General features: G+C 36.6%; 1 protein-coding gene across 1 annotated transcript in view; it reads left to right on the forward strand.

The window, feature by feature from the left end:
• The first annotated feature begins 3,034 nt into the window (after positions 1–3,034).
• The window catches only part of MALRD1 (MAM and LDL receptor class A domain containing 1), a 253,534-nt gene continuing 231,098 nt past the window's right edge, over positions 3,035–25,470 (forward strand). Inside the window, exons 1-7 of the mRNA XM_065666535.1 lie at positions 3,035–3,197; positions 7,314–7,451; positions 11,891–11,985; positions 12,130–12,291; positions 14,697–14,790; positions 19,374–19,517; positions 24,200–24,357. Coding sequence (XP_065522607.1) covers positions 3,035–3,197; positions 7,314–7,451; positions 11,891–11,985; positions 12,130–12,291; positions 14,697–14,790; positions 19,374–19,517; positions 24,200–24,357 — 954 coding nt within the window. The remainder of the gene's footprint in view (positions 3,198–7,313; positions 7,452–11,890; positions 11,986–12,129; positions 12,292–14,696; positions 14,791–19,373; positions 19,518–24,199; positions 24,358–25,470) is intronic.

The following is a 25,470-nucleotide window of genomic DNA, read 5'->3' on the forward strand; positions in this document are numbered from 1 at the left end:
GTGGTGGTGGTGGTGTTAATTGAAAAGAGGGCTGACTTACTGCTCTCCCTACTTTTACTTAACCACACTTGCAAAAAAGACACCTTTTCTTTGGTTTTGCACTTTTTGTTAGATCTTCGATGAAATATTTTTGGGGTTTTGATTTTGGGTATGAGTTGTGTTGTTTTTTGGTTTTCTTGGTTTGTTTTTTTTTTGTGGGTTTTTTGTGGTTTGTTGTTTGTGGGTTGTTTTTTTTTTTTTTGGATAACAAATGCTTTCTGAGCATTTGAAGACATTTTTGTATATTTCCACTTATAACGAATCTTATGGTGATCCTTATTTCTTTTGGGTTGTGCAGTTTCTTCTTATTAATGTTTTAGAGCATAATAGAAATGGATACCAGTTTCTGATAAAGATTACCCTCTTACAGAGCTTGTATACAAATTTTATGCTACAGACAGAGCAGGAGAACAACTTAGAATGTTGCAGGAGCAGTTTTACTAAAATGGGAGTAATCTGAAAGACTGGGAAATGTTGTCACTGATGTACAACAGTGTGAGGAGGAGTTTTAGAAGATTTAGGGGAAAAAATAAGATGAAATATCATATGTTGGAGAAAATAGATTGGCAAAAAAGCAGCTGAATAGCACAAAATAGTTAAGCCTTTACAAATGTAGGAATATGATATATAGAATAGTAGTGTTTTTTTGTTTTTTATAAGATTTTAATCTAAGCTATACTTATGGAAGGGAAGCAAGCAATTCAATGGTATGCATTCTTGATGAACTCTGAGATATACATACATATATATACATATGTATGCTTGTGTATATCAATGAACTCTTAATTTATTAGCAGCTCTACTTTTCTTCAGGAAGCTCTCCAATCAGGTCTTTGGCCTGAGGATAATGTGTTAAAATGATGACCATAGAATGATAGTGCTGAAAAAGGTGGAGTTGAACCAAATGAGCTGGAAAATGCTTTTTAGGCAGAAGTGATACCTTTATACAATAAACATATGTCTGCCTCTGGTGCTGGAGATAATAGGAAGTTGCATCAGACCTTGGACTTTGAGCCTTAGGTGATGTTGGAGTAGTAGTCTCTGTATCCTGACAAGACATTTCTTAGATTAGAAAATATGGATCTGCGGCGATGGATATGCTTCCAGACATAAGTTGTCTGTTTCTGTAGATACTACACCAGTGTTTCCTTGTCAGCACCTTGTCTTAATTCTGCCCATCAGGGCTAATGGGCAAATTGGAGGTAGACACAGTGCTGTGTGTGTTACAAATATTTGATCTTGGGAACTTATAGGTGAGGAAATCTCTGGAGCTGTTGGCATCAGTTACATATTACAAGCTGCCACTTGGGCAACTGCATGATTCTTTTAGGAAAGTCCTACAACTTTGTCACAAAAGTAGTTACTTTTTTTTCATCTCACTGTTCATATTCAAGGTGTGCCAGGCTTACATTCTTGTCAGACTATTTTTGTCCAGTTTTTGCACTCATTACACTTGGGCTAATACCGTCCTTTAACTTTTGCAATCATCTTTTCTCTTTCCTACTATGTTTTCTTCCCCTGGGAACTATTAAGGTACTTCATTAATGTCATTTTGCTGTTTTCTTGTGTTGTTAGACTGAATGAAGCAAGTTGATCTAATCTCTCACAAGGCTGACATATTTGACTGACTCTGTATCACTTCCCCACTCCTCCTCCTCAATTTAGAGATTATCAGTGTAATCAGTTCATCCATGTAAAAGCTTTGTCAGAACTGCTGTGTTTCACTGAAACACACTTCAGAAATTCTAAGTTGATTTTTATCAAAGGGATTGTAAATCAGTGTGCTGACTTCTGATGTTTTTTTTTTTTTTTTGTAGGAAAATGTTTCAGTAATGCTCACCTCTACTGGGTGAGCGCTGACTGGTTTACCATACAGTGCACTGTAAATATTTACACAATGCAAATCTTCTTGACAGCTTAATAAGGAAATACTGTGTCACCCGACTACACGCTTAGATGTACTATTTCAGAAGTAGTCATTATTATGCAGACTGGTGGTGGTGGGGGGGTGGGGTAGGTAGTATTTATGAATAAACCTGGACAGAGACTATGTTGACAGAGTAATATATTTGGGCTGGTACTGATGGAAGTTTCCTCTAACCATGGATTCTTGGGATGGGTGGCAAATCATTATTTTGAGTGTGCTCATTTATATGATCTTACTGATCACTGTTCATAAGAATTCAGATACCTAGGTATCCAGGTATCCCTCTTCCTGTCTCCTCCCAGCCCCCCTTTCCTGAACTTGGGAAACCTTAGTAGTATCACACAAAATGTTTTTTTATTTTCCTGGAAAATAAAGGAATCTAATAATTTGAAAAGTAATCATTAATAGCCAGTACTTTCATGCATTTATGAAAATTGTGGTTGCAGATATGATTCCATTAACAACTGGGTACTCTAATTCGGTTACTATTTATAGTTGTAGGCCAAGTAAATAGTAAACAGATACCACTTTCAGTTATCAGCGTCATATGTCTACAGGCTCTGAAAATTCAAACTCCATAGATCAGTCACTTACAATCCTTTTGATAAAAAATCAACTTGGAATTCCTCAGCTGTTTTCTTCATTTGATGTGCAAACTCTTCTGAAGTTTTGTAAGCATTTGCCAAATCCTCATGAAAAAAAAGGATATCTTTATGGATGTTGGGCGCTTCATAATTCTTCTCTAGTTTCCTGTTGTTTTCTTATCTAGTATATTTGCAGATGATTGGGCAATAAATCCAATTGGTAGTTGACTTGCATAGCATGCACCAAAAATTTTAGTCATAAAACAGTGTTATAATTCAGTTAAATATTATCCAAGAACACACTGGGTTCAAAGTCACTGCTTTGCGTAAACCACACTTCCCATAAGCTGCAGATTTGGAAAGTGAGGTTCTAAAACCGTCTTTCAGAGAGATGTGAGAGAGCTTTCCAAAGACTCTTCATGGCCAGTACTAGATAGTTAAAGTAATTCTTTTCCATATGAAAGCTTGGATAGTAACATAGCTCATGAACAGATTCATGTTCTTCTGTGGATTATATTGCTTTGCTCTGACAGATACTCAGTCATCTACAGGAAGTGAATGCCAACAGTATAATGGCTCCTCTGCTCCATCTCTGGAACTCTGTGTTTTCAACAACCAGTGTGGAGACAGCAGTGATGAGAAACAAGGTAAGTCTCAGTGGGCTTCCTCACAAGTGAGATATGAGAACTTTTTTTTTTTTTTAATCCTTCCCTCCTTGTCATTTGGTGTTTGTTGGTTTTTGTGGGTTTTGGGTTTTTTTTTTAAGACAGTTTTTTCCTGCTTTAGTTGGTTTTTTTTCTTTTTCCTGCTTAATTTTCAATCTCTATGCAGAGCGACAGTTTTATAAATCTTTATATGGATGTGGTGCAGTCAAGCAAACATTTCCTCATCCTCACCCACATAAATCCAATGGAGATTTAATGAGTATTATTTTTTTTCCTTAATTTGTGGTAAAATTTTCTGCTGAAACTCAGGTTTCATCCAAAATACCTAGATCAAAGTATAAGCAACAACAGCAATTATGTTTTTTAAGTCTAGATTAGAGGGGAAAAAAAATTGTCAATTCCTAAAATGATAATCCCAGTTTAAACTTTGTCACATTCAGAGGTTATGAATACAGTTGATGTTTCCCTTAAAGAAAAGACCTGAGCAATGAGAGTGAATTTTAGCTGCTAGTGTCTGAGTAAATTTGCATCAGAAATCTTTTTCCAGAATACTGTAACGTAAAATTATGCTGGAAATTATTTTTTTACAGCGCACAAAATAGTCCTGCTCTTTGAGGATCTTTGTTCTGGAGTGTGAAGAAGAGATTTCTCAAAATTTCTAATCTTAACTAAAAGCTTGTTTGAGTTGTTCCACTCACTGTGCAACAGAGGAAGCTACCGTATTTTGGGGTGGCTTTAAGGTTTAGCTTTAAATGGTTGTATTTAGGTGAGCCTGCATGCATCTGTGCACACTGAAAAAAATGCTAATTAAAGCATGTTAGTGATCATTGAATTCAGTTGATATCTGTGAGGAAGAGCAGTAACTTCAATCTGGGTTCCACAGATTACAATTGTGTGCTCAGGTACACGTGTTTTTCATCTGACTCTGTATTTTATCCAAATATAATGGAGATATCTTTGTAATAGGCTTCTAGAGTCAACTCTAGGATACTTGTCCTATCTGCAAAGGGACAAAAAGCTGTATTGGATATCAGCATATCTCATAACTTTCTTGTGCTGTACTAAAATGTATTAAATGCCAATGGCTGGAAATTATACCTGTTGAATGCTTTGATGTGTGACTAATATGTCTCAGATTAACGTGTATTTTTATTGCTAGCAAAAGAGATGGTTATGCTATGTTTCACTTCATAGCCTTGAAATCCTCAATGTGCTTATTTTTGATTTTGCTAGAGAGAGCATTTCTCCAGGCAGCGTTTTCTGTTATGACTGCAGAATATGCAGCAAGAGATACATTCTTTCATTAATTTTTATGGAGTCATTTTACACTTGTTTGTTGAGGGAATACTGGTATAGATAAATGCTTTTCTAGAAGGACAGAAATTAAATGTTGCTCCAAAGACTAGCTTAGAAAAATGAGCCTATGAGTTCTGTGAAAGACCTAAATACCAAATAATGTTTTATTTGAAGCATGGATGAACATGAGGTGTGGAATTAGGCTCTGAGTGACAGGCTGTGGATGCTGGGGCTGCTTGGGTAATGTTCTGGATTACTCCAGGAGATAAACTGTCTGTCAAACATAAAGATACAGATCAGGGTGTCAAATTGAAGATTCATCCTGCTACCACCTACTCCTCTCATTTGGGATCATTGCAAAATTATTTTTCTGCTTGGGTTTCAGCTCTCCAGCCTCATGTTCATGATGGGTCCATGCTGTTTTCTCTGGGCTGTACTCTGGTTTAAGGAAGTTTCTGCAGTCAAATATATCAAGTTGAAATTTCAGATGGTGTGTTTATATTGTCATTTTGGACTTGACACAGGTTGGCTTGTGCTTTGCCGTAGCATTAGAAAAGAAGAAATATAAACCCTACAGTAACTCTTATCTCTGTACAACCACTGCAAAATATTCACTGGGGATGAATGATAACTAAGTGCTCTTAAAAGTATTTTGCTCTCAGAATATCCCAAGCTGAGATTTTATATGCATACACACTTGAAATAGAAACTTAAACTGTAGTCTGTTTCTGTTCCACTTGGATTTTTTTCATGGTGGTTATATTAAATATTTGTTTTCTTCAGAGGAAATTCGGCAAAAAAATCTGGAACATCCCTATCTAGAACACATTTCTTCCTTCTGGCCTTTTGCGCACTAAGCAGTGACTTTGTCGTTATAAATCTATCTTCCAGCAAATTTACAGTGGTTTGCTTTCAAGCTATATTTTCTGTGAAAATGAATGTTGCCTTGGAAAAAAGTTACAGTTTGGGTTTGGTTTTGGGTTTTTTTGTTGTTGTTGTTGGTTTATTTTGTGGTTTGTTTTTTTTTTTTTTTTAATAATAGGCACGTTTTGTAAATACTGATTTTAATTTTTCAGCTATGAGGAAATTCCTGAGGAAATATTGAAACTGATCTGGTGCATTTCGTGTTATATGAAACAGATATACCTCAGATATGTGTTTGATTTTGATGAGAAAATGACATGCTTTTCAGCCACTTAAAAAGCTAAGAAATAAAAGCCGCAATAAACAGTTGATTGATGAACCAACCTATCTGCACATTAACTTGAGTCTGGAATGGTTCTGTGAATTATCTGTTTTCTCCTCTCACCTTATAATTAATTGTTGCAGTAAGTTGATGTGAATATGAAAGCCATGAAATTGAACATCATATAGTGTGACTATAAATGCTGCAGTAGCAACTTTATTTAAAATGATTAGTGAACTGTGATAATATAGAATAAGAAAAAAGCATTAGCAGGGCCCAGAATGTGCACCAATTTGAGAGGAGCATGAAGGTATTGTAGCTCTCATGTCTATCCAGAATCCTGATTAAAAGGCACTTAACCCATTCTTCTCTGCTGTGTAAGAGAAAATGCAGGTGAACTGAAAGCTTCCATGCAGTGTGTGAAATGTGGAGACAGTCCCACACACTAGCCATTCTTGGATGAAGTTGTGTCTGCTTAGACATTCAAGGAATGGGGCTGTCCAGCCTCTTAGGCACATGTAAGCTCTTTCATTCAGATTGGATGTGATGCAAAAAAGGCTGTCTAATAGCAGAGCAGAAACAAACATGCCTCTCTCCCAGTAAGCAATGCTTCATCAGGTCCCATACTTGCCTCAAATTCCCTGAATGACGAAGTACATCAGACTGAGTCCTGTGCCAGAAAGACATGTTCTTCCTCTCTGTTCTAGCCTATGCTGCCCTGCAGGGGAATGTGCAAGGGAAAGAAGCAGTTCTTCCCCACCATGTTAGGTGCACTGGAAGAAACAAGGTCAGAGAAAAAGCAAAGGGCAAGACTATGTTACTCTGAGGGCTTGTTTCAGCTCTTCTCAGAACAGTGTGGTTTCTGCTTTACTGAAGTGGTTTTGTAAAGACAATGAGCACTGGTAAACTTTGTCAGCTGATGAGAGCCTTTGCCTTTCTGTTATGAGGCTGGGGGGAGTGGGGGGGGGAGAGAGGGAGGGGTGTATGGAATTGGGTTTATACTCCAAGTTCCTAAAAGTGCATAAAGCAAAATGGTGAAATAAACAGCAGTGGAATACAAAACCCGAACATTTCTGCTATTCAGCTGGTTTTGCTGGTTATTTCTTAGTGCCAAGTCTGTTTTTCTGTGCAAGAGCCCTAGATAAACAGAGGAGATACTGAAATTCTTCAACCGATACCTGCAGTATATTTTGAAGAACAGTCTCCGCATGCAAACTATGCTAGCTTAGAGAGTTTCCTACAAGTAGGTAGCTACACATGTATTTGTAAACAAAAAAGCTTATGTTACAGTGGTATAATATAAACAGACTAGTTTGTGTTTGGTTTGGCTTGGGGTGGGGGCACTTGGTGGTTTGTTCTGGTGGTGGGTGGTTTGGTTTGGTTGGAGGGGGGTGTGTTTTATTTTTCCTTTGTGTTTTTTCTTCGATGTTCATTCTCTTGTTGCTGTTCTGCTGCCCTGTTTCTCTTTTTTATGATTTAAAATTGCTGCTGCTGCTGCTCACTTTTTTAGGAAGCTGTTTGGAGTGTTTCTGGTGTGCTAATTAAATAGCAAGTGATGGTGAGAACATACCCCTTTGCTTCTGTTTTTGAGGTTTTGTTTGTTTATTTTTCTTCAGGTTCCTTCTTTAAGTGTGACTTTGAAAGTGACCTATGCAAAGCTCTTCGTGAGTTGAACTCACAGCCTGGATGGATAAGAAGAAACGGCCTCTCTAGCGTGGGACCACCATACTCTGACCACAACGGGAATGACAGTGGTAAGAATCCTCATGTCCTTCGAAGGAACTATGGGCTTTTACAAATTATGTGGTTCTGTATTGCTTATTTACTAAGTTCTTGATAGTTCAGTTTGTACTCTGCTGCACATTTTCTGAGCACTTCTGTCCAGGTTTTAAGGTGGTCTTAGTTACATTAACCCACAATTCCAGGAAAAAAAAAGATTGCATTCCAGAAAGCTACTTTTGTTATCATGGAGGAGCCAAGTAATCAGTCATTAACAGTAAAGTTTATCTGCCTGAGTGACCTTTGCCTGTTTGGGAGATATAGGGTAATAATTCGTCTTGATGATTGCAAAGTTTAGAAATTAGTATTGGGTCCCCATTTTGAGACTTGCTTTCATCTCTTCTTGGATTGGTGAATCCAGGTGTGTGTATCTTTATCTGGCTAATATTACTGCTCCAAATACTTTGAGAGAAAATTACTTTGGATCTGTGGATGGGAAGAGCCTCTTTTGGGCCAGCTCCTCTGTAAATCTTATTACAGCTCCATTTTGCATCAAAGGCTGACTCTCAGCTAAGTAATTAATTGTCCCTGTGTTGTGGTTTAAACCCAGCTGGCAACTAAATACCATGCAGCCACATGCTCATTGCCCACTAACTGATGTCCAGCCTTATCTCCCCTGGGTAACTCCCTCCAATTTGTATACTGGGCATGACTTGCTGTGGTATAAATACCCCTTTGGCTTGTTTGGGTCAGGTGTCCATCAGTGTGTTATCAGCATTGTTCTTAGACTAAAGCCAAAATTCCAGCTACTAGGAAGAAAATTAACTCTATCCCAGCCAAAACCAGAACACACTTTTGTTCTCAGACAAAATATGTCCCTTATACTTTTCCAATTGCCAAGTTTAACCCTGCTTTCCAAAACCGGTTTTGTTCCTTCTGTAACACGATTTTCTTCATACATTTTTAGCTAATTTGGGCCAACTTTTTTTAGCTACAGCAAGTACTCTCCTGCTTTCCAAAGCTGTTAGAAGGCTTGTTTACAAAAAAGCAAGGAAGGAGGGAAAGAATTTGATAGAGACCTCTAGTAATGCAGTAAAGATGTGAGCTTGTTGAAATAATCTCATGAAACTGTTCAATTTTCTTCTCTGTGTTTTCCATTTCTCTTTTTATCTCTACCCCCTTGTTCTCACCTCTCCTGTGTGCAAGGTGTGCTTCAATAGGAGGACAAGCACCTGAAGGCAGGCAAGCGATGTTGGGGACTGTACAAGAATATGACTTTATGAATGATAAAAATGTCGTTGTGAGACTGAATTAGCCTAAATGTTTTTAATCTCATTCATAACCTATGATTATCTGTGAGCGTGGAAATCTGTACTGTTCTGAAGCAAGCAATGCCTCCTATTCATTACATAAGCTACCAAACAAAGTTCCATATAATGATTAATGTAAACGGTGGTTTAAAGGTGGAAAAATTACTTAGAAATCAGAAAAATTAAAATAGCACAGAATTAAAAAAAAAAAAAAAAATCAGCAGAAAATCTCACTCTGTTTTCCTGCAAGTTCCACAGCTGTTTTCCTGCATTTCCACAGCTGGCAATTTTCATGATGGTCTATAATTAGGAAACTTTATGCAATGTGCTTCTAACTTAACTTTTTGCTTGCATATATCATTCAAGCACACCTTGCTGTGCATACATTCCTGCTGAAAATAAGGTTGCTCTTAAATAAATGTTGATTTAAGATGATACTGGCATAAAAATTTGAGTAACTACCAAACCCTTTTCATAAACACAAGCTTTATTTCAAGTATGCAAGGTGTGAAACAGCACCTTTAAAATAATAATAGCTGTTCTCATCTAGTAGGAGGTAAGAGACAAATAATATGGAATAAAGTATATAGCAAACTTTTGGGTATAATCAAAATTTGCTAACTAGGCAACAGTCTTACTCTAGCGGTAGTTTCTAGGGTTTCTGTTTGATTGGTAGTATACACCACATCAGAATGTAGCAAAGACCTGAAAGATTTTCTTCCTTATAAACAATAAAATAAGTTACCATTATCCTGTGAAGAACTGGTAGGGAGGGGAAAATTTAACTTATGCAGACACCTAAAGCCAGCAAAACCATCAACTTGCAAGTGTTTGTTACAGAGGAAGCAAACAATTCAGTCACCTGTATCTTCCCATTAACTTGTTTTGGGAGCTCAGGCACCATTGTACCTTCCAGGTCTTAATTGTGTGGTAGCCATATTAATCTAAGTTATTTTGATCAGTTAATAGAAGGCTCAAATACTTTTACCTATTCAGCTTTTTTGAGAGGGTGTGTACTCAGATTGTGAACTGAATGGCTAAGGAGATTTAAATATGTTTGGTTATTTTGTTTTTCCACCTAGAGAATGGCTAAACTGTACTCTCATTTTCTGAATGCTGGTTCTAGCCACCTAGGAAATACTTATGTTCTTATGGTAGCTGTTCAAGTTTTCCCCGCTGCTAGTGACTCAACAGACTGTGTAATCAGTTTTATGTTGGTTCCTGCTTAAAAAACAAATTATATTGTATGGTGACAACTGAGCAGATTACACTATATGACAGAGTATTAAAGGGAAGAGTTCCTGCCGTCAGGATAATATACACACATAAGCAGAAGAGCAAAGATCACTTGGTAGATGTAAATCCTTTGATTTATGTAATCATTTACTCAAACCCAACATGATTGTTTAGCTCTGTCTCTTCTCATGGTTCTTTTAGCTGAAAATGTAGTTGAATACAATAGTGGTTTTAAAGACCTCTTAAAAAAAAAAAAACAAACAAAGGAACAACAAAACTAAACACAAAACAAAACATAACAGTTTTCAATTAGTAAAAACAGGTTATCTATGCAGAGGTTTAATGTAAAATCAGTGTTCAAGGAGCTTCTTAATGTTACTATGCTCTATCTGTATAAGACTTAAAATTCTTGTGGCAGGTGAAATCTGACCTTGTTTGAGTTTTACACATTTATCTTTAGGGAACTAAAGAAAAGTTCAATATTTATGGAAGCTGGAACCCACTGAAACACACTGGAGTCAGGGAGTACCAAGCCATCTGTTGTGGGTGCGCAGAATATCTTTGCAGCTGGCAGGCTCTGAAAATGTTGCATGAATAGACATAAAAGGCCTAAAACCTAGCAGGAGCATGGCCAGTGATCTGATAGCAGGCTGCAGAATGCTATTCTGGGGGAGATAGCTCAACTGTGTCCAGCACTGAACTAGTCTTATGGGCCTTTGTCAGTGACTTCCCAGTTCTGTGCAAGGATGAGAGGTCAGGGTGGGCACAGTTTTATAAATGAAGTATTCAGATGTTTTTACGTGTCCTCTGATACTTGGTTTCTGCAATAATCTTTACTTTTAGGACTTTACTATTATTATTGTTATTATTCCTTCAGTCCAATTTAGGTTTTTTCCTCCTTCATCTGTCTGCTTTCACTTACATAATCATGTCATGTCAGAGGACAAGTTTAAAAAAAAACCCAACAAAACAAAAAAAACCTCCCCCCCCCAAAAAAAAAAAAAAAAAAACAAAAAAGAAGGAAAAAAAAAACCACACCAAAACCCCCACAAAACACAAAACCCCAGGCTGAGCCTTTTTTTTTTTTTTTATGATTTTATTTACCCGCTTGCATCCTTTAATATCTAACATCTCCAAAATCTTCATGTTCAGGAAGAGAAAAATTTTGACTAGCAGTATTTGAAATCCTAAAATATTTGATATCCTAAAATAGGGTGGTTGCCATCTATTTTTTGGGAGGTTTGTCAAAAGGCATAGCAACAAGCATATTTCACTAGCTTGTTCAGCTGTTATGTTTCCAAGTAAGGCAAAGCTTTGATTTAGACTTGTTTTCTGTAAATGGAAGGATAACAGTATCTTTAATGGTTGTGAGGAGATTTGGGAAACAATTCTTTATATTTGGAGTGTATGCAGGGGTGCCACAACCTATTCTTTGCGATGAGGCAATTTTCGGAGCAGCCAAAAAACCGACGCATCTCCTGTGGAACAGAACACCATTAACATTATAGCCTCCTCTCCCATCTTCCACCACTTCCTTAGAGACTTGAAGTGTTGTCATAAATCTGCATTCTTTGTCAAAACAGTTTGTTGTTTGGCATGCAATATGCCATCTGTTCAGTAATTGGAGTTTAAGCTCTTTGATCAGCTTCCTCAGTCAGTCTTTGTCACAAAATTTTGCACTTATGGAGTATTCAAGCCATCAGCACATGAAATGCTTTGGAACCCTACTTGACATTTCATCAGGAATGTGGAACAACACTATCTCAATATTTAAAATGAACAAAAGATTGGCACACAAATAGCTATAAGTGTCATATGAATCTTTTCTGGGGAAAAACTGTTTTTTCAGTTATTAATTTATGGCTACTTTTTTTTTTTACTGTTATATTTTACATAACTTTTGATTTCTTTTTTATTCTTTTTAATAGCTTATTTCCTCTCATTGTCCTCTGAAACACGATCCTCTTCTGCAACTTTAAGGACCAATGTTTTCCTTCCAACTAATGAAGAACATTTGTGCCAGGTATTTCAATGCATAGTCCTTTAATTACATTGTTTGTACACAAATTACACTGTTTTGTTTGTACAAAATTAATTACATTGTTTGTACACAATTACATTGTTTGTACAGTACTTCACTGGAATAATTGGACCTTTTTTGTCCTAGGTTACATTTCATTATTGGATCAGACAAATGAATGGAACATTGATGGTGGGGCTTCAGAAGCATTCTGAGGATACTATTACAAATATCTGGCAAGTTTCAGGAGAACTGCAAAATCAGTGGAAAGCAAATACCATCACAATCAATAGCACTGAAAAGTATGAGGTTGGTAAATTGAGATCACTGTAAATTGCACTTGTTAGATGGTTTCTAAATTGTGGGGTTTCTAATAATTTAAACCTAAATATTTGTAAATGGAGCACATTATCATGAGGTAAAAGGGAGGGAAGCCATTTGGAAGTTCATAGTTGCCATTAACAAATATTGCTGCTTCTTTTCTCTTGGTGTGGTAAAACTAATGACAAACCTTGCTTAAACTGTGCATGCATACTAACTAATCTGTCTCACTGCACCGTAAACTATCTACTTGCCACTAGAGGTGATATACTTGGGGTCCTTACTTTCAACACAGTATTCCGTTAGATGCTATCTAACCGTACCAGTAAATTCAAGGTTTAATTTACGGGGGAAATACCATTCTACACTGTAACGTACTGTTCACATCTCAAACGTGACATGCTTCAGATGACAAATACTTCACTTTATCTACTCATCATAGCTTTGAACCTTGATCAGGGAACACATACATATGATTTTTATTTCGCTTAAAGCTACTGGAAAGCCATGCAAGTGTCACAGTCTGCTTACTTCTATATTTTCACATGTGCCTCTACATAAAACATTAGCATAATAAATGCAATTTAGGGCTATAATATTGTGGATGATGTGTACTCGCTATTATGCATAACACTGGAGGGAAACTAGGGAGGAGAGAAGAAAATCAGAGGCATTTCCTCCCATAGAAGTTATTGTGAAAAGCGCACAAACCCAAAGGCATGAGAGCACAACCTCATTCAATAAACATGTGAGTAACATAAATACTTGACCTGCAAAGGTAACATTGGTCCACAGCATCTGGATTTTTGAAGCAATATTTGCCTGTTCAACCTTGATTGAGAGTGTTTGTCATGAAATACCTGTACCTAACTCAATACAAGTATTGATGTCGCTGCTTGTCAATAACTTACCTCTACCTGATATGAATGTATGTATAGCAATCTGAGATTGTACTGGAATGGTTTACTTCTAGATCTATTTTTTCATCCTTCATGTTGTTTAGAAAATTGAGAGAGTCTAGGAATGGTTAATATAATATGGTGTTGTCTTCCACTAAATTGCTGGATCAAATTATAATTGGATTATTGCTTTCAAACCTTGTTATCCTTTGGCCTATATAAAGTGAACTGATGGGTACAGTCCAGCTTTAAAGAGGCATGTGTCAAACTTACTGCAGTAATCATTACAATTGGCTAAAGAAATGTAGCTGAGCACCTCCCGAAACCTAGAGCCTGAAGCTGAGCAGACTTTGGCTGCTTATTTTTAATTCAGGGGCAACTTGCAAGATGCTGTTCATACAGGTGAATGCACTTTACTTGCCCTTTTGCACTTGTTCTTTTAATATGACAAGATCTTTAGCCCACTGGGCTACCTATGGCATTTTTCAAGATAACATTTCGATGATTAATGTTTGCATGAAAGAAAATGAATAGGAAAAAAAAGTGTTTTCAGGTGTAGACATTTTGAGATGGGGTGCTTGAATACTTTTGTCAGTTTTGTAAACACAGTTGAAGGGAGATTTTAATTAAAATCAACCTCTGCTGCTTATTTGCTGATTTTGATGTTGCCGATTTAATAGTTTTGTCTCCCTACTTAAGAAAAAAAGTCTTGATTATCTACATGAGAGAGGGGATTTAGGTTTGGCTTTCAAAAATCTCCACATGTAGAGAATTCTGAAGTGCAAAGATTACCACTGTTTTAATTACTCAACACACGGCAAGCTCAGTATATCTGATTTGGCTGGGTTTTGAAGAACTGTGGTTGGCCAGTCTCCTTCACCATCACTGCAGAAAAATTGTACTTTCTGCATTCACAAATATAGATTGAAATCTGCCTTCAAGATAGCAATATAAAATATTTGTGACTTTTTGTATATAGAAGACTTTGTTAGGGAAAAAGAAAGAGCTGTTGTAGCATTAAAGCAGAATAACAGTTGACTAAATACTCCTCGTGGTTTGTTTCGGCTAAAAGCTTGATGAAAGGCTTCTGAACTAACAGTACTTGCTGCTCTGACTTGGTTCAGGTCTCTGATCAATTCTGCAGACCACCAGAAAAGGTTCATATTTCCGGTCTCTGGTGGAATAATGGCTTGATTAAAACACAAAATTCCTTGCATTTTTTAACTGTAGGGATTTTTGCTTTGATTTTAATTCATTATTGTTGTTTTCAGATCTTTCCTGTTAAATGTTATTTCACACTTCAGTTGGATGATTAGACTATGTATCTGTGTTGACAAGTTAGAATGGTAATCCGACAGAATTGCTGAGTGATTTCAGTTCTCATATTTCTAACAAACTGTGGACTAGACTGGCATATCTTGGAAGGCTGTCTTTTCTCTTGTCTGTGGCACCGATGAATGCCGTTTCTTGTTGATTTGCTGTTCGTCACTGCAGGTTATCTTTTGGTGGATGGTGGAGACCCAGAGACAAGATGAAACTGTTGCCATTGATGATATCACTTTCAGTGAAGGCTGCTCTCTGGAGTGCGGTAAGAACATCTGTTTTTCATCTGTTTTTTCAGGTCATTTTACTTTGTCTTGACCTTGGATTAGAAGAGAAAATACAAACAAAAAAATCTCTTGGCATCCAAAGGTTTTCTTAACTCTGTTTTTATCTGGCACATTTTCATCCCCCTAAACCACCATCTGTCTTATCGCTTCTAAACACAAATTATGACAATAGGTACCTTAAGAAATCTGGTACAGTATAAATGTAAATTCCTGCAGCAAGGAGAGCACCAAGGCCTGAGTGGGCAAAAGAGGTCTGCTGGTTTTGGCCAAATTATGTTCAGCCAGCTAAGGAAAAGCTTTGGAGCTGACTTTAGGGAGATTCCCAAAGAATTTGTACGTATTTTTTTTAAATGTGTGAGAGTCCTGGTCTTTAGCTGTGTGGTGGGTAGTGTGGTTACTTTGTTCTGCTCTGCTGTTCCAAGATCTGTAATGTCAGACTAGTCAGCTCTGCAGCCAGACCATCTCTGTATGTAGGGGTTCTCTTGAAAAACATTTCCTATTTATCTTTTCAACCCAATATGTTATCATGGGAAAGGAATGTTACCTATCCCAGCATATGTTAGAATGCTTGCTTCTCTGTGTTACACAAGGAGATTGCACTATGGCACCCAAGTCAAATCCTCAGGTGAGTCCAGTCCTGTTTCAAAGTGACTCTTGTTTTCCTGCTTTGAATTCTTAGCGCAGGCACTCCAGGTTCAGTCTTAAATTTAGCTTGAGATATGGAATGCAGTGCTTGATGCAGATCAAGCTAGGTTACATGATTGATTTTTGTGCACTGTGGTCTAAAATAAAGCTCTCCAGGTTTCCCAGTAGGAGAAACTATTGGTAACAGAGGCACCTTTTTTTAACATATAAGAGTGCTGAACTTGATGTAGGCAGATAACAGTAAGAGCAAACCTTAGTGTAATGATTCAGGCAAGCATACATATTTATTTTGAAGGGGATATATATTGGGGAAAGAAAAAAAAATGGGGGGAAAATATTGAAACAAACTAGGTGTACTTACCAGAACTTATAAATCTAGGTGTTAATCTTCTCATATGTGGCAGCTGTTGAACTACTGCCTGTATTGTGACATACAGATTGAGCTGCTGCACTGTTAGGAAGAAGTTCTTTACTGTGAGGGCGGGAGGCACTGCGACAGGTAGCCCTGAGAAGTTTTGGATCCCCCAGCCCTGGGGCTGGTTCCTTCCAACCCAAACTATTCTATGATTGTTAAGTACCTCAGGTATATTCTACTAAGAACCAGTTCTTATTCTGTGCTTCCCTATAGAGAAAAGTCAGCTTCATTAGGGGACATCTAAATTGCTCACAGCGGCCAAAACCAGGGTCAAAGTATCTTGATTTTATGCCTGAAAGAGGAGTTTCACTGATTTTTTTTTTTTATTTTTTTTTTCCCAGTAATTAAAACAAAAGGTCAGATTAATCGTTGTTTGAATTTGAAATCTTTTTCGTCTAGTCCTTATGGGATGTATGTATAAGAAGACTTTAAATGAAGAGCACTTTAATTGCATGGAAGTTGTAGTTAAAATTTGTGTTTTTAATGTGGCCTTCATTTATCCAGTGTAAATGCATATAAGAAATGACCTGTGCATTTCTATTTGTTAGTATGACTGCTTTTAAGGTCAGGAATAAAACAGCTTAAGTATTTTTGCTTTCTGGAATTTCTTGATACAAACTGTGTTGGCTAAATATAACTGTAACTTTAAGTTTTTTCTTCCCATCTATCTCTTCCTTGTCTCCCAAACTGCCAGCCTTCAGTGTCCTATGTAGTTTTGTTAGATAGTAAACTTTATCTATTAAAAAAACTACCCAACAAATTTAAACCCTATCTTCAGTATAGCAATTTAAGATACTCTACAGTTTTTAATTTTCCCAACAGCTGTCAAATTGTTTCAGTCAAAACCACCACAGCTTTTTATTAAATGAGAATACCGTAGCTGTCAAATAGAAAATATTAGTTATGCTCTAAACTGTATGTAGCGCAAAATATCCTTTAATTATACCTTTAGTAGACTTATTCAAAGGCTTGATAGTCTTATTCAAGTGTCTGATCGCTCTTCAGAACTCCCTCTTGACTCCTGATTAATTATATACGTGAAGAACCTCACTGCTTGTTGTTCTGATCTTGCCATAAGGGTGAAAGCAAAGATCCCCAAGTCATGAAAGTGGAATGCTAGCAGGGAGAATGAGGTTTTTTGTCCTCCTGAAGTGACTTGTAATGAAAAATGGTATGCCTTCTCTGCAAAGTTGCCCTTTTTTATTTATTTTTTAACTGTGGTGATCATATATGTATTACTTGCAATGTATAAATTTGGACAAAAATCCAGTATGAATATTTCAACTGAAAAAAATCTTGAACATAATTCTGTAGTTAATTGTAATTATGTAGAGATGTAGCCTTTAATATCACAGGTGCAGAACCAAAATAGTGATCTTACTGTTGTCTGACATGCTGCAGAACTAAGAGCTGGAAAATGGGAATTTTGTCCCAAGAGGCTGAGATAATGACAAAACAAACAAACAACACCAGAAATATTTACAACCATATTAGGAAACCCAGAATGAACCAAAATGCTTTGTTTCAATAATTAAAAATCATTAAAAGAGCTTGATTCCTTCTGAGTGTATTGGTAAGTATTTTCAGATGCTGACAAAATCTGTCCTTTTCTAGACCATTTTAGAATGTCTAATTTTTCATGGGAAGTAAGATTTTCTCAAGCTCTTCTCACTTAATACACACAGTTTGGAAAGAAGTGCACGTGTTCATGCAACACTGGAGAAAGGAATAAAGGAGAGGTTAGTAGCATCAGCTGGACAGGACATTTCACTGAGGTGCTAGATATGTGAATAACACAGTAACTCTGAGATGCAATAAGCAGTAATGTTTGTGTATATTGATACAAAATTTTAGTTAGGAATCTCCATATTTTCTCTGAGATACCCTCAATGATATTTAAATTTTTTTAACCAGAAGATTACCTTTTCCCTGCAATAATATTAGGAAATGGAATTTCCATTATCAGAAAGCAATGGGCTTGAACACTTCCAGGGATGGGGTATCCAGAACTTGTCTGGGCAATTCTGCCAGTGTCTCACCACTCTCTCAAAAAAAAAATAAAAAAAAATCTTCATATATATATATATTCTTTTAATTAAAACTCATTGCCTCTTGTCATGTCACTATAGACCTTGATAAAAAGTCTATCTTTCTTACAGGCCCCCTTTAAGTATTGAAAAGCCACAGCATATAATTGGAGCCTTTTCCAGGCTGAACTCTCCCAGCTTTTCTTCAAGGGGAGGTGTTCCAGCCCTCTAGTTTTTGTGGCTTTCCTCTGATGCACTCTAATAGGTCCACATCTTTTCTTACATTACCCAGAGCTGGATGTAGTATGTCAAGTGGGGTGTTAAGAGAGCAGGGTAGAGGTGAAGAACCTGTTGACTTCTTGCCTATACTTCTTTTGATGCAGCCAAGGATGTGATTGGCTTTTTGGGCTTCAACTGCAACTTACTGACACATGTCCAATTTTTTAACCCACCTTCTCCAATCCCTTCTCTGAAGGGCTGTCTGTTGTTGATCATTTAATACCTCAGTCTGCACTGGTAATGGTGTTTCCCTGACCCAGGTACAAGATTTTGAACTTGACATTTTTGAGCTTCATGAGGTTTATATGGGCTCAGTAGTCAAGTCTGTCAAGGTCCATCTGGATGCCATCTCTTCCCTCTAGCATATCAACTGCACTACTCAGCTTGGTGTAGTCTGCAAACTTCCTGAGGGTACACACAATTCCACTATCTATGTATAATGAAGATATTTAATAGTGTTCCTCAAGGGTCCCCATATAGACCCTTGGGGAATACCACCCATTGCTGGTTTCCAAATAGATGTTCAGCAATTTACTGTAACAGTTTAGACCATTGGATGAACATCCATCTAATTCCTTATCCATCTCTCTAATTGGAAGTAAGAATGTTTAGGGAGACTATATCAGAGGCCTTCTAGAAGTTCAGTTAGATGACATCCATATCTTTTCTGTTGTCCACTGATGCAGTGACAACATTGTAGAAGGTCAATAAATTAGACAAGTATGATTTGCCTTAAAAAAGTTCTTGAAAATATCTGGTGATGTATTTGGAAAACTTTTGGTTCTAGAAAGAAGCATTCTGTTGCAAATATTATGTAGATGGTGCTGAGCTTAACCTCTCAGGCGTGATTTTTCTGTAGCTATCATCTAGAAAAGTAAACAGGTATTTCTTGTTATTACATGTGATTTTTATGTTTCCTGGCAACTATCTCCATGGAAGTGAATTCATGAAGGCTACATAGACTGGCTGACATAAATAGCACTCTATTGCTCTGAAAGAAGCATCCTTCTTTAAGGATTGATTATTTTTCTAAATAATATCATTAATGATGGCAACCTGAAACACTAGACACGACTCAGTAATGGTTTTGAAGTAACTAGAGATAGAAATGTTGTCAATTAGTTTAATAAGCATATGTTTGTAATAGGAAGTAGTCTCATAAATAATGACTTCTTAAGAAGTGATTGTCTTTTAGCACTGCAGACTTCCAATTTTAAGCTCGGTGTATGTGAGTGGCATTCAGATCAGCTGGCTGAGCCTGCTGTGTGGGCACAACTGCAACCCGGGCACAAGATTTTCTCCTGTTCCTTCCCGAATGATTGGGACAACAATATTGAAGGTGAGAAATTTAAGTTAATGCACATTTACTAGCTGTACTGAAGAATATAGTGCTTGTTTGGACAAGATGGTAACCCAATACAGAAACAGAACAAAATCATGAAAAGTAATTGTATGTATATTGTACTTAAATTAGGTTTTGCTTTGACCAGTAAGGGCACTGTGAACACATGTGCTGGTAAAACATGAAGGATTTTAATCTAAAAATCCCCATATAAATCCCAACTAGTACTTGATTTATTCTCCAGTTAATTCTTTGTATGAGAACTATGCAACAATTTAGTGAAACTAAATCAAATCCATCTAAACTTTCGGCTTTGGCACTTGGCAGGTTTACTTGTGTAGTAGTAGAATATTTGAGCATCCAGTCAGAAATTTCACTTTAAAATTTTAATTTGGGAAGATGAGGAGAAACATTTGATGTACAAAATAGTTTATTACTCCTAAAACCAATAAAATTAGTCCAGTTACAATTTTCAGAAGTAAAGAGCAGCTCTTGGTTTTGAAGTCATTGTGTACTGCTTGTCTATAGGTTCATAAGAGACTTTAATATCCATTAAGCTTTCAAAAGCCTAAGTGTTGTAATATGAAATGGAATCTCCTTGACAGCTAAGTGTTTGGCTTGTCTACTGAGACTGCCTTCGAAGGGGTTAAGTAGCACTAGTTGTAATAGTATAATTTGTGATGTAGTGTTGAAGAATTGACAGCAAGGCGATTACCGCCTGAACTTTGAGCCCACAGAAGTGAAGTACATGTCATTGACAGCAGGAGAATGAATGCTTAGATATTGTTTTCATTTTAGAAAGACTTTTACAATACATTTTAGTATACATTTCAACATACTCTAATAAGCCAAATTATAATGGAATAACAGGCAAAGTGATTGAGTATATACACTAAGATGAATTTTTGCATGTTAACATTTATGTACAGCAGAGAGCATATAGACTGGTAAATAAATTTATTTTTTGTCTCATTTTAAAACAAAACAAACAAAAAAACCACATCACCTTTTGATTTCCACTGGGATATCTAACAAAAATGGAACTTCTCATTTGATGCCTCCCTGAAGCTTGTTGTATCAGTGCCTTAACATCATATCTCAAGGACTAGTAATAAATATAGATTCACTTTTTATGACACTATTGTCATAAAAGGACAGGAAAGATACTGAAATTTTGTAAGTGGCTTTTCCAGGACCAGGTCACAAGCAATGTCTGTTGAAATAGACCACATTTTAAAGTGTCCGTTGTATCGCTGCTTGGTCATTATTGTATAAATACGCACCATTAGCTGAGTAAGCTGAACATGTAACGCAAACAACTGCTTGGGAACATTCCTTGTGTTTCTGTGTCATAAAGGAAAAAAGATAATGTGAGAAGATACAAGTGTCAAAACAACACACGGAATTTAATCATTAACATTAGAATGTACTGAATAATCTGAACTATTGATTGCTCACCTCTAAATATAGTCAGTATTTCTATTCGTGCAAATTTATTGAGGCATAACTGAAGAAGTGGAATATTAAGTAAAATTATAAAAACTAAAGAAATGGTATGCAAACTGCAAAAATGCCATGCTTGGAGGCTCAAACTTGCAATGCAAAGAGAGCTTGACCAAGGTTTAGTTTCTGATTTTGATCAAAGCTTACTATAAATAGACGACAGGAAAGAAACTAAATTATAAATCTGAGGTCTAGACAACTATATTTATAAAGAAATGATTGCTTATAGGCTTTGCATAATCCTCTTTTCCTAGTACTCTTAAATTTAATAAATACTTTATCTTCTCGGCGATCTTTGTGCTTTTATTGCTTTTCTCTAGTGTTGTATTATAGGAACTTCCTCTATAACTTTTCTTCCTAATTTTTCTAGTGTCAAAAGTTTTTACAGAGGTTTTATATTCCTCTGCAATACTGTTCAGAAAATATTTTGGTTTTGCTCTTTTCTTTATTGATGTTTCCAGCATGCTGTATAATTTCCATAGTTCATTCTTAAATTGGATTAATCTATTTTCTTAGTCTGGGGTAACACTTCTTTAATGAGAAACTAATGAAACCGATGCTCTGCATAATAAAAAGGTTAAGAGATGCAAAAATAAATCAAAGGAAGCACCATGCTTTTAAGCCCAACATTTCAGATAACTAATGATAATCTCTCTTTTAACATGAAAACCCAGCCAAATCATTATGTGATCCTATTGCATTACTCTTTTTCCCTCCTTCCCCCTTCTGTCTTCTCCCACCCAACATTTCATCCATGACTTCCGAGTTCATGAAAATTCACCTTTGAAGAGTAAAAATAGTGGATAGTGGCAGTTCAGATATGACCTCTTCCTTCCTCAGAATGGTTAAGTGGGAAAGTTGTAAAGGATTGGTTCAGAGACTGAACAGTTCTCTGCTGGGGAAGAGAACTTGTCAGAAAAGGAGAGGTCCCACTCTATGGCTCACTTTTATCTGAAGCCTCAGTTGTCACTCTAAAACTAGTAACATAGATTCAAAGTTGTGTAGTTTGTGAAATAAAAAAAGTATGGATTAAAGCAGAAAGAGTGTCAAAATATGTGTGTCAGAAAATTAGTAAAATGGAGCCAATCAGAAAAATACTTACAGGCTTTGAGACAGCCATGAATTTGTTGGTTTTTCTGGGATTACTATTCTACTTCTAAAAACATGGGGAAGTTTGGCACTTCAGAGACTGGAAGTAGTGAAAATTCAAGAGAAAAGGATATAAAAAAGATCAGAGCATAAACACTAATATGCTATGCATTGTACTGGACTGAGGGAAATTCAGACCTTAGAGAAGAGCTACAAAGTTTTGTGAAAACATTCCTAATACAGTTAACATTTAGAAATATAAAAAAAATCCTCTGGAAGAGGGGAAATAACTACTTTAGCATGGTTTATTGCCGGTATAGTTAAATTGGCGTGACTTACGTTTACAGGCCATAGACATGAGTGGGGGGAAAAACAATAATAAACCCCAGAGTATTTTTAGAACAGGAGTTTCTGAGGCCTACTCTTAGAAATGAAGACTCTAATTTTTCTCAGAAGCATTCCTAACACTTGCAGAAAACATATTCCTTGAAGAACTGTCAGTATCCCTTGTGGACACACTGTCATTCTGGATATTTCATAGAAATTTTGTTTATCTAGTGCGATTCATTTGCTCTCTTGTCCGAAAACCATGTTGACTCCCTTTTGCTCTGTTTTGAGAAATTCAGGAACTTAAACTGAGAGAGGGAAAAGAATGTTAATTACTGTTAGGCTCTCAAAAAAAAAAAAAAAAAGGTCAGTTTTATAATGGCAACAAAGGATTCTGAAACTAGACAAAGAACCCACAGTGTAAATTTTAATGTTGATGCACTTTTCTCTTCTGTGTAAGGCAGTAGTCATAGAAGGGTAGATGCCTTGTTGATCTCTGTCAAACAGAATGATGGCTGAAATCTATAATGTTTCTTTATATCCATGTTAGCAGTTGTGGCATGAAATTATAAACCTAATTCCAATGAAATTGTGACCACATATTTCACTGTAAAACGTTGCATAACAAAGATTAAACTGACAATAAAAGGAGAAGAATGTGGTCCCTTATAAAAATGTTTTCTTTGTAAAGTGACACTTTCTCCATTAAGCTTGCAATTAACTGCAACATCTGCATTAGAGAAGTTGCATTTAGAGACATGACCATAGAAACAGCACACTTAAGACCTTTAATCAGTCCTTGTTTATTAATTTACTAGCTGCTTCAGAAGGCAGCAAAATATTCAGTGTCTCGGGGGGGGGGGGGGGGTGGAGAAAAACATGATCTATTTTGTAAAAACTATTTAGCCTTTTTATTTCTGACAAAGACACTCTTGAAAGGATGCAGTACTCTTTCAGATCTCTGTAGGGATGATTTTATAAGGGGCAGTAGGTCAAGAAGAGCACAAATTGCTTTTCTGCTTCAGACAGAAAGACAATATGTTCTCAACATTTTGTTGAGGAAATTCTGGCTGGGAAGTAAAGACCTTGATTACATGGTGGAGATGCTCCTGCCACCTGTAGCAGTAAAGGAAAATACTTACCCTTGCCCCCCCCCCCCCCCCCCCCCTTTTTTTTTTGTTTTTTATGAAGACTCTACAGAAATATTACTGTAAAAAGCATACTTTCAAGCATACTTTCTGGAAACCATAGTGCAAGAAGGAAGAAAGCCTTGTTTCTAAATATATTTGTGGTTAGGTATTGAATTATTGTAAATGTAAGGAAGCTGAATGTGGACTCCTTACGGTTTTAACATGCAAAGTAACAATTTTATGATACTATCAACTGATGCAATTCTCAGTTGCTGGCGCTGTCTGTGACTCGAAGATAGATATGTATCTTGTCATGTAGGTGTTTGCTATTGCCATCAAAGTCACATTGTCAGCATGATAATCAGATTCCACCATTATCAGGTTGGGTCCATGGTTCAATCGCAAGAACTCAGTCCTTATTTTCATTGATTAATGGGTGGGTGCATGTGGGGGGAAGATTTGTGGGGGAAAAAAAAAAGCCCCCCCAAAACCAAAACAACAACAAAAAAACAACAACCAAAAAAAAAACCCCACCAAAAACCAAAAAATACTACTCAAAAAAACCTGCCTTTTTTTTTTTTTGTTTGTTTGGTTTTGTTTTTTTTTTTTTTTCTGTTAAATATTTTTCAGGACGTTTTGAGTGGTTGGAAGCTAATGGCAAGACATTATACAAAAGCGCTTATCTTAACAGCTCCATGTGTCACTGCTTCAGTAAGAATTGCCATTTTCAGTTTCATTACTCCATGGCAGATAACAGTGTTCTCAAGGCAGTACTGTTTACTAATCAGGTAAGAAGAATCATGCATGCATTTTCAAATAAAGATACAGCAGCCCAGGTGTTACCAGCCAGAATACAATGAAATATGCCTTCTAGCTTGTGCCTGCCCCCTGAGTTAAGTTTGTCCAAAACAGTAACTTGATATGATTCCATTTGTCTATGCAATTATAAAATCTGGGTATTTGCCATCTCAGCTATTAACTAATTTGATGAGTGAGTGTTCTCCAATAATACTTCAAGGACAAACCCCAGCTATTACAGAAATTAAATAATTTGGGGATTTCAAAGGGTGAAAAAAAAAAATCTATAGTAAGCTTTTCTAGCCCTCTTCCCATTCTGGAAATGGGAAAATAAGTGTTTTTCCCTATGGAGACAAATCCCTATGGAGTTGCTGGCTCAGGATGTCTGGAAAGTTCTTCTTTAGCCACCAGATTTGCTTTACTCGAGTTTTAGAGCAATAATTTTCCTATTTTTCCACCTATTAGTAGATAAAATGGGCATGTCAAAGCGAAACACAAATGTCAGTTGAGCAGTGATTACCTTTTCCATCTTTCTTACCTCCCTTGCCTTGTGGAGACTTTCTGCTGTTAGAATGTTCCCATTTGAAAGTATTGTTTAATACGGATGTTATTGTACCTATACTTAATGAAAGTAAGAACAATACAGCCAGTCTCATTAAGTTAATGGATCTCATATCTCAATGCTGAAGTTGAATTATTATCACCCAGCAATACACGTATTTAAAAAGACTGATCCACTTCTTTCACAAAGATAAGATTCAAACAAGCCTGAAGTGTAATTCTACCCTGGGTTTAAATATGGGAACAGGTAAAGGAAATGCCTTACTTCTGTCCTACTGTGTCTTCAGTTATTAATAAAAACAACTCCAGGCTCTTGATTTTTTTATTTTTATTTTTTTTTTTTTTCATTTTTGAAAGGGAATAGTTGTATATTTCTGTGACCCATTACTCTGTCAGGGAATTGTAACATAATCAGTGCTCTGGTCAGTCTGCATGGAGATTTGTGCCATAGTACTTGCCAATAAATTCCCAGGTGTGGCACCCATGGCAACCTTGAGACATAGTAGGAATACTGATCTGAATGGTTTACCTAAGTAGCATCA

The sequence above is a fragment of the Lathamus discolor genome, chromosome 2 (assembly GCF_037157495.1).
Source record: "Lathamus discolor isolate bLatDis1 chromosome 2, bLatDis1.hap1, whole genome shotgun sequence".
NCBI lineage: Eukaryota > Metazoa > Chordata > Aves > Psittaciformes > Psittacidae > Lathamus > Lathamus discolor.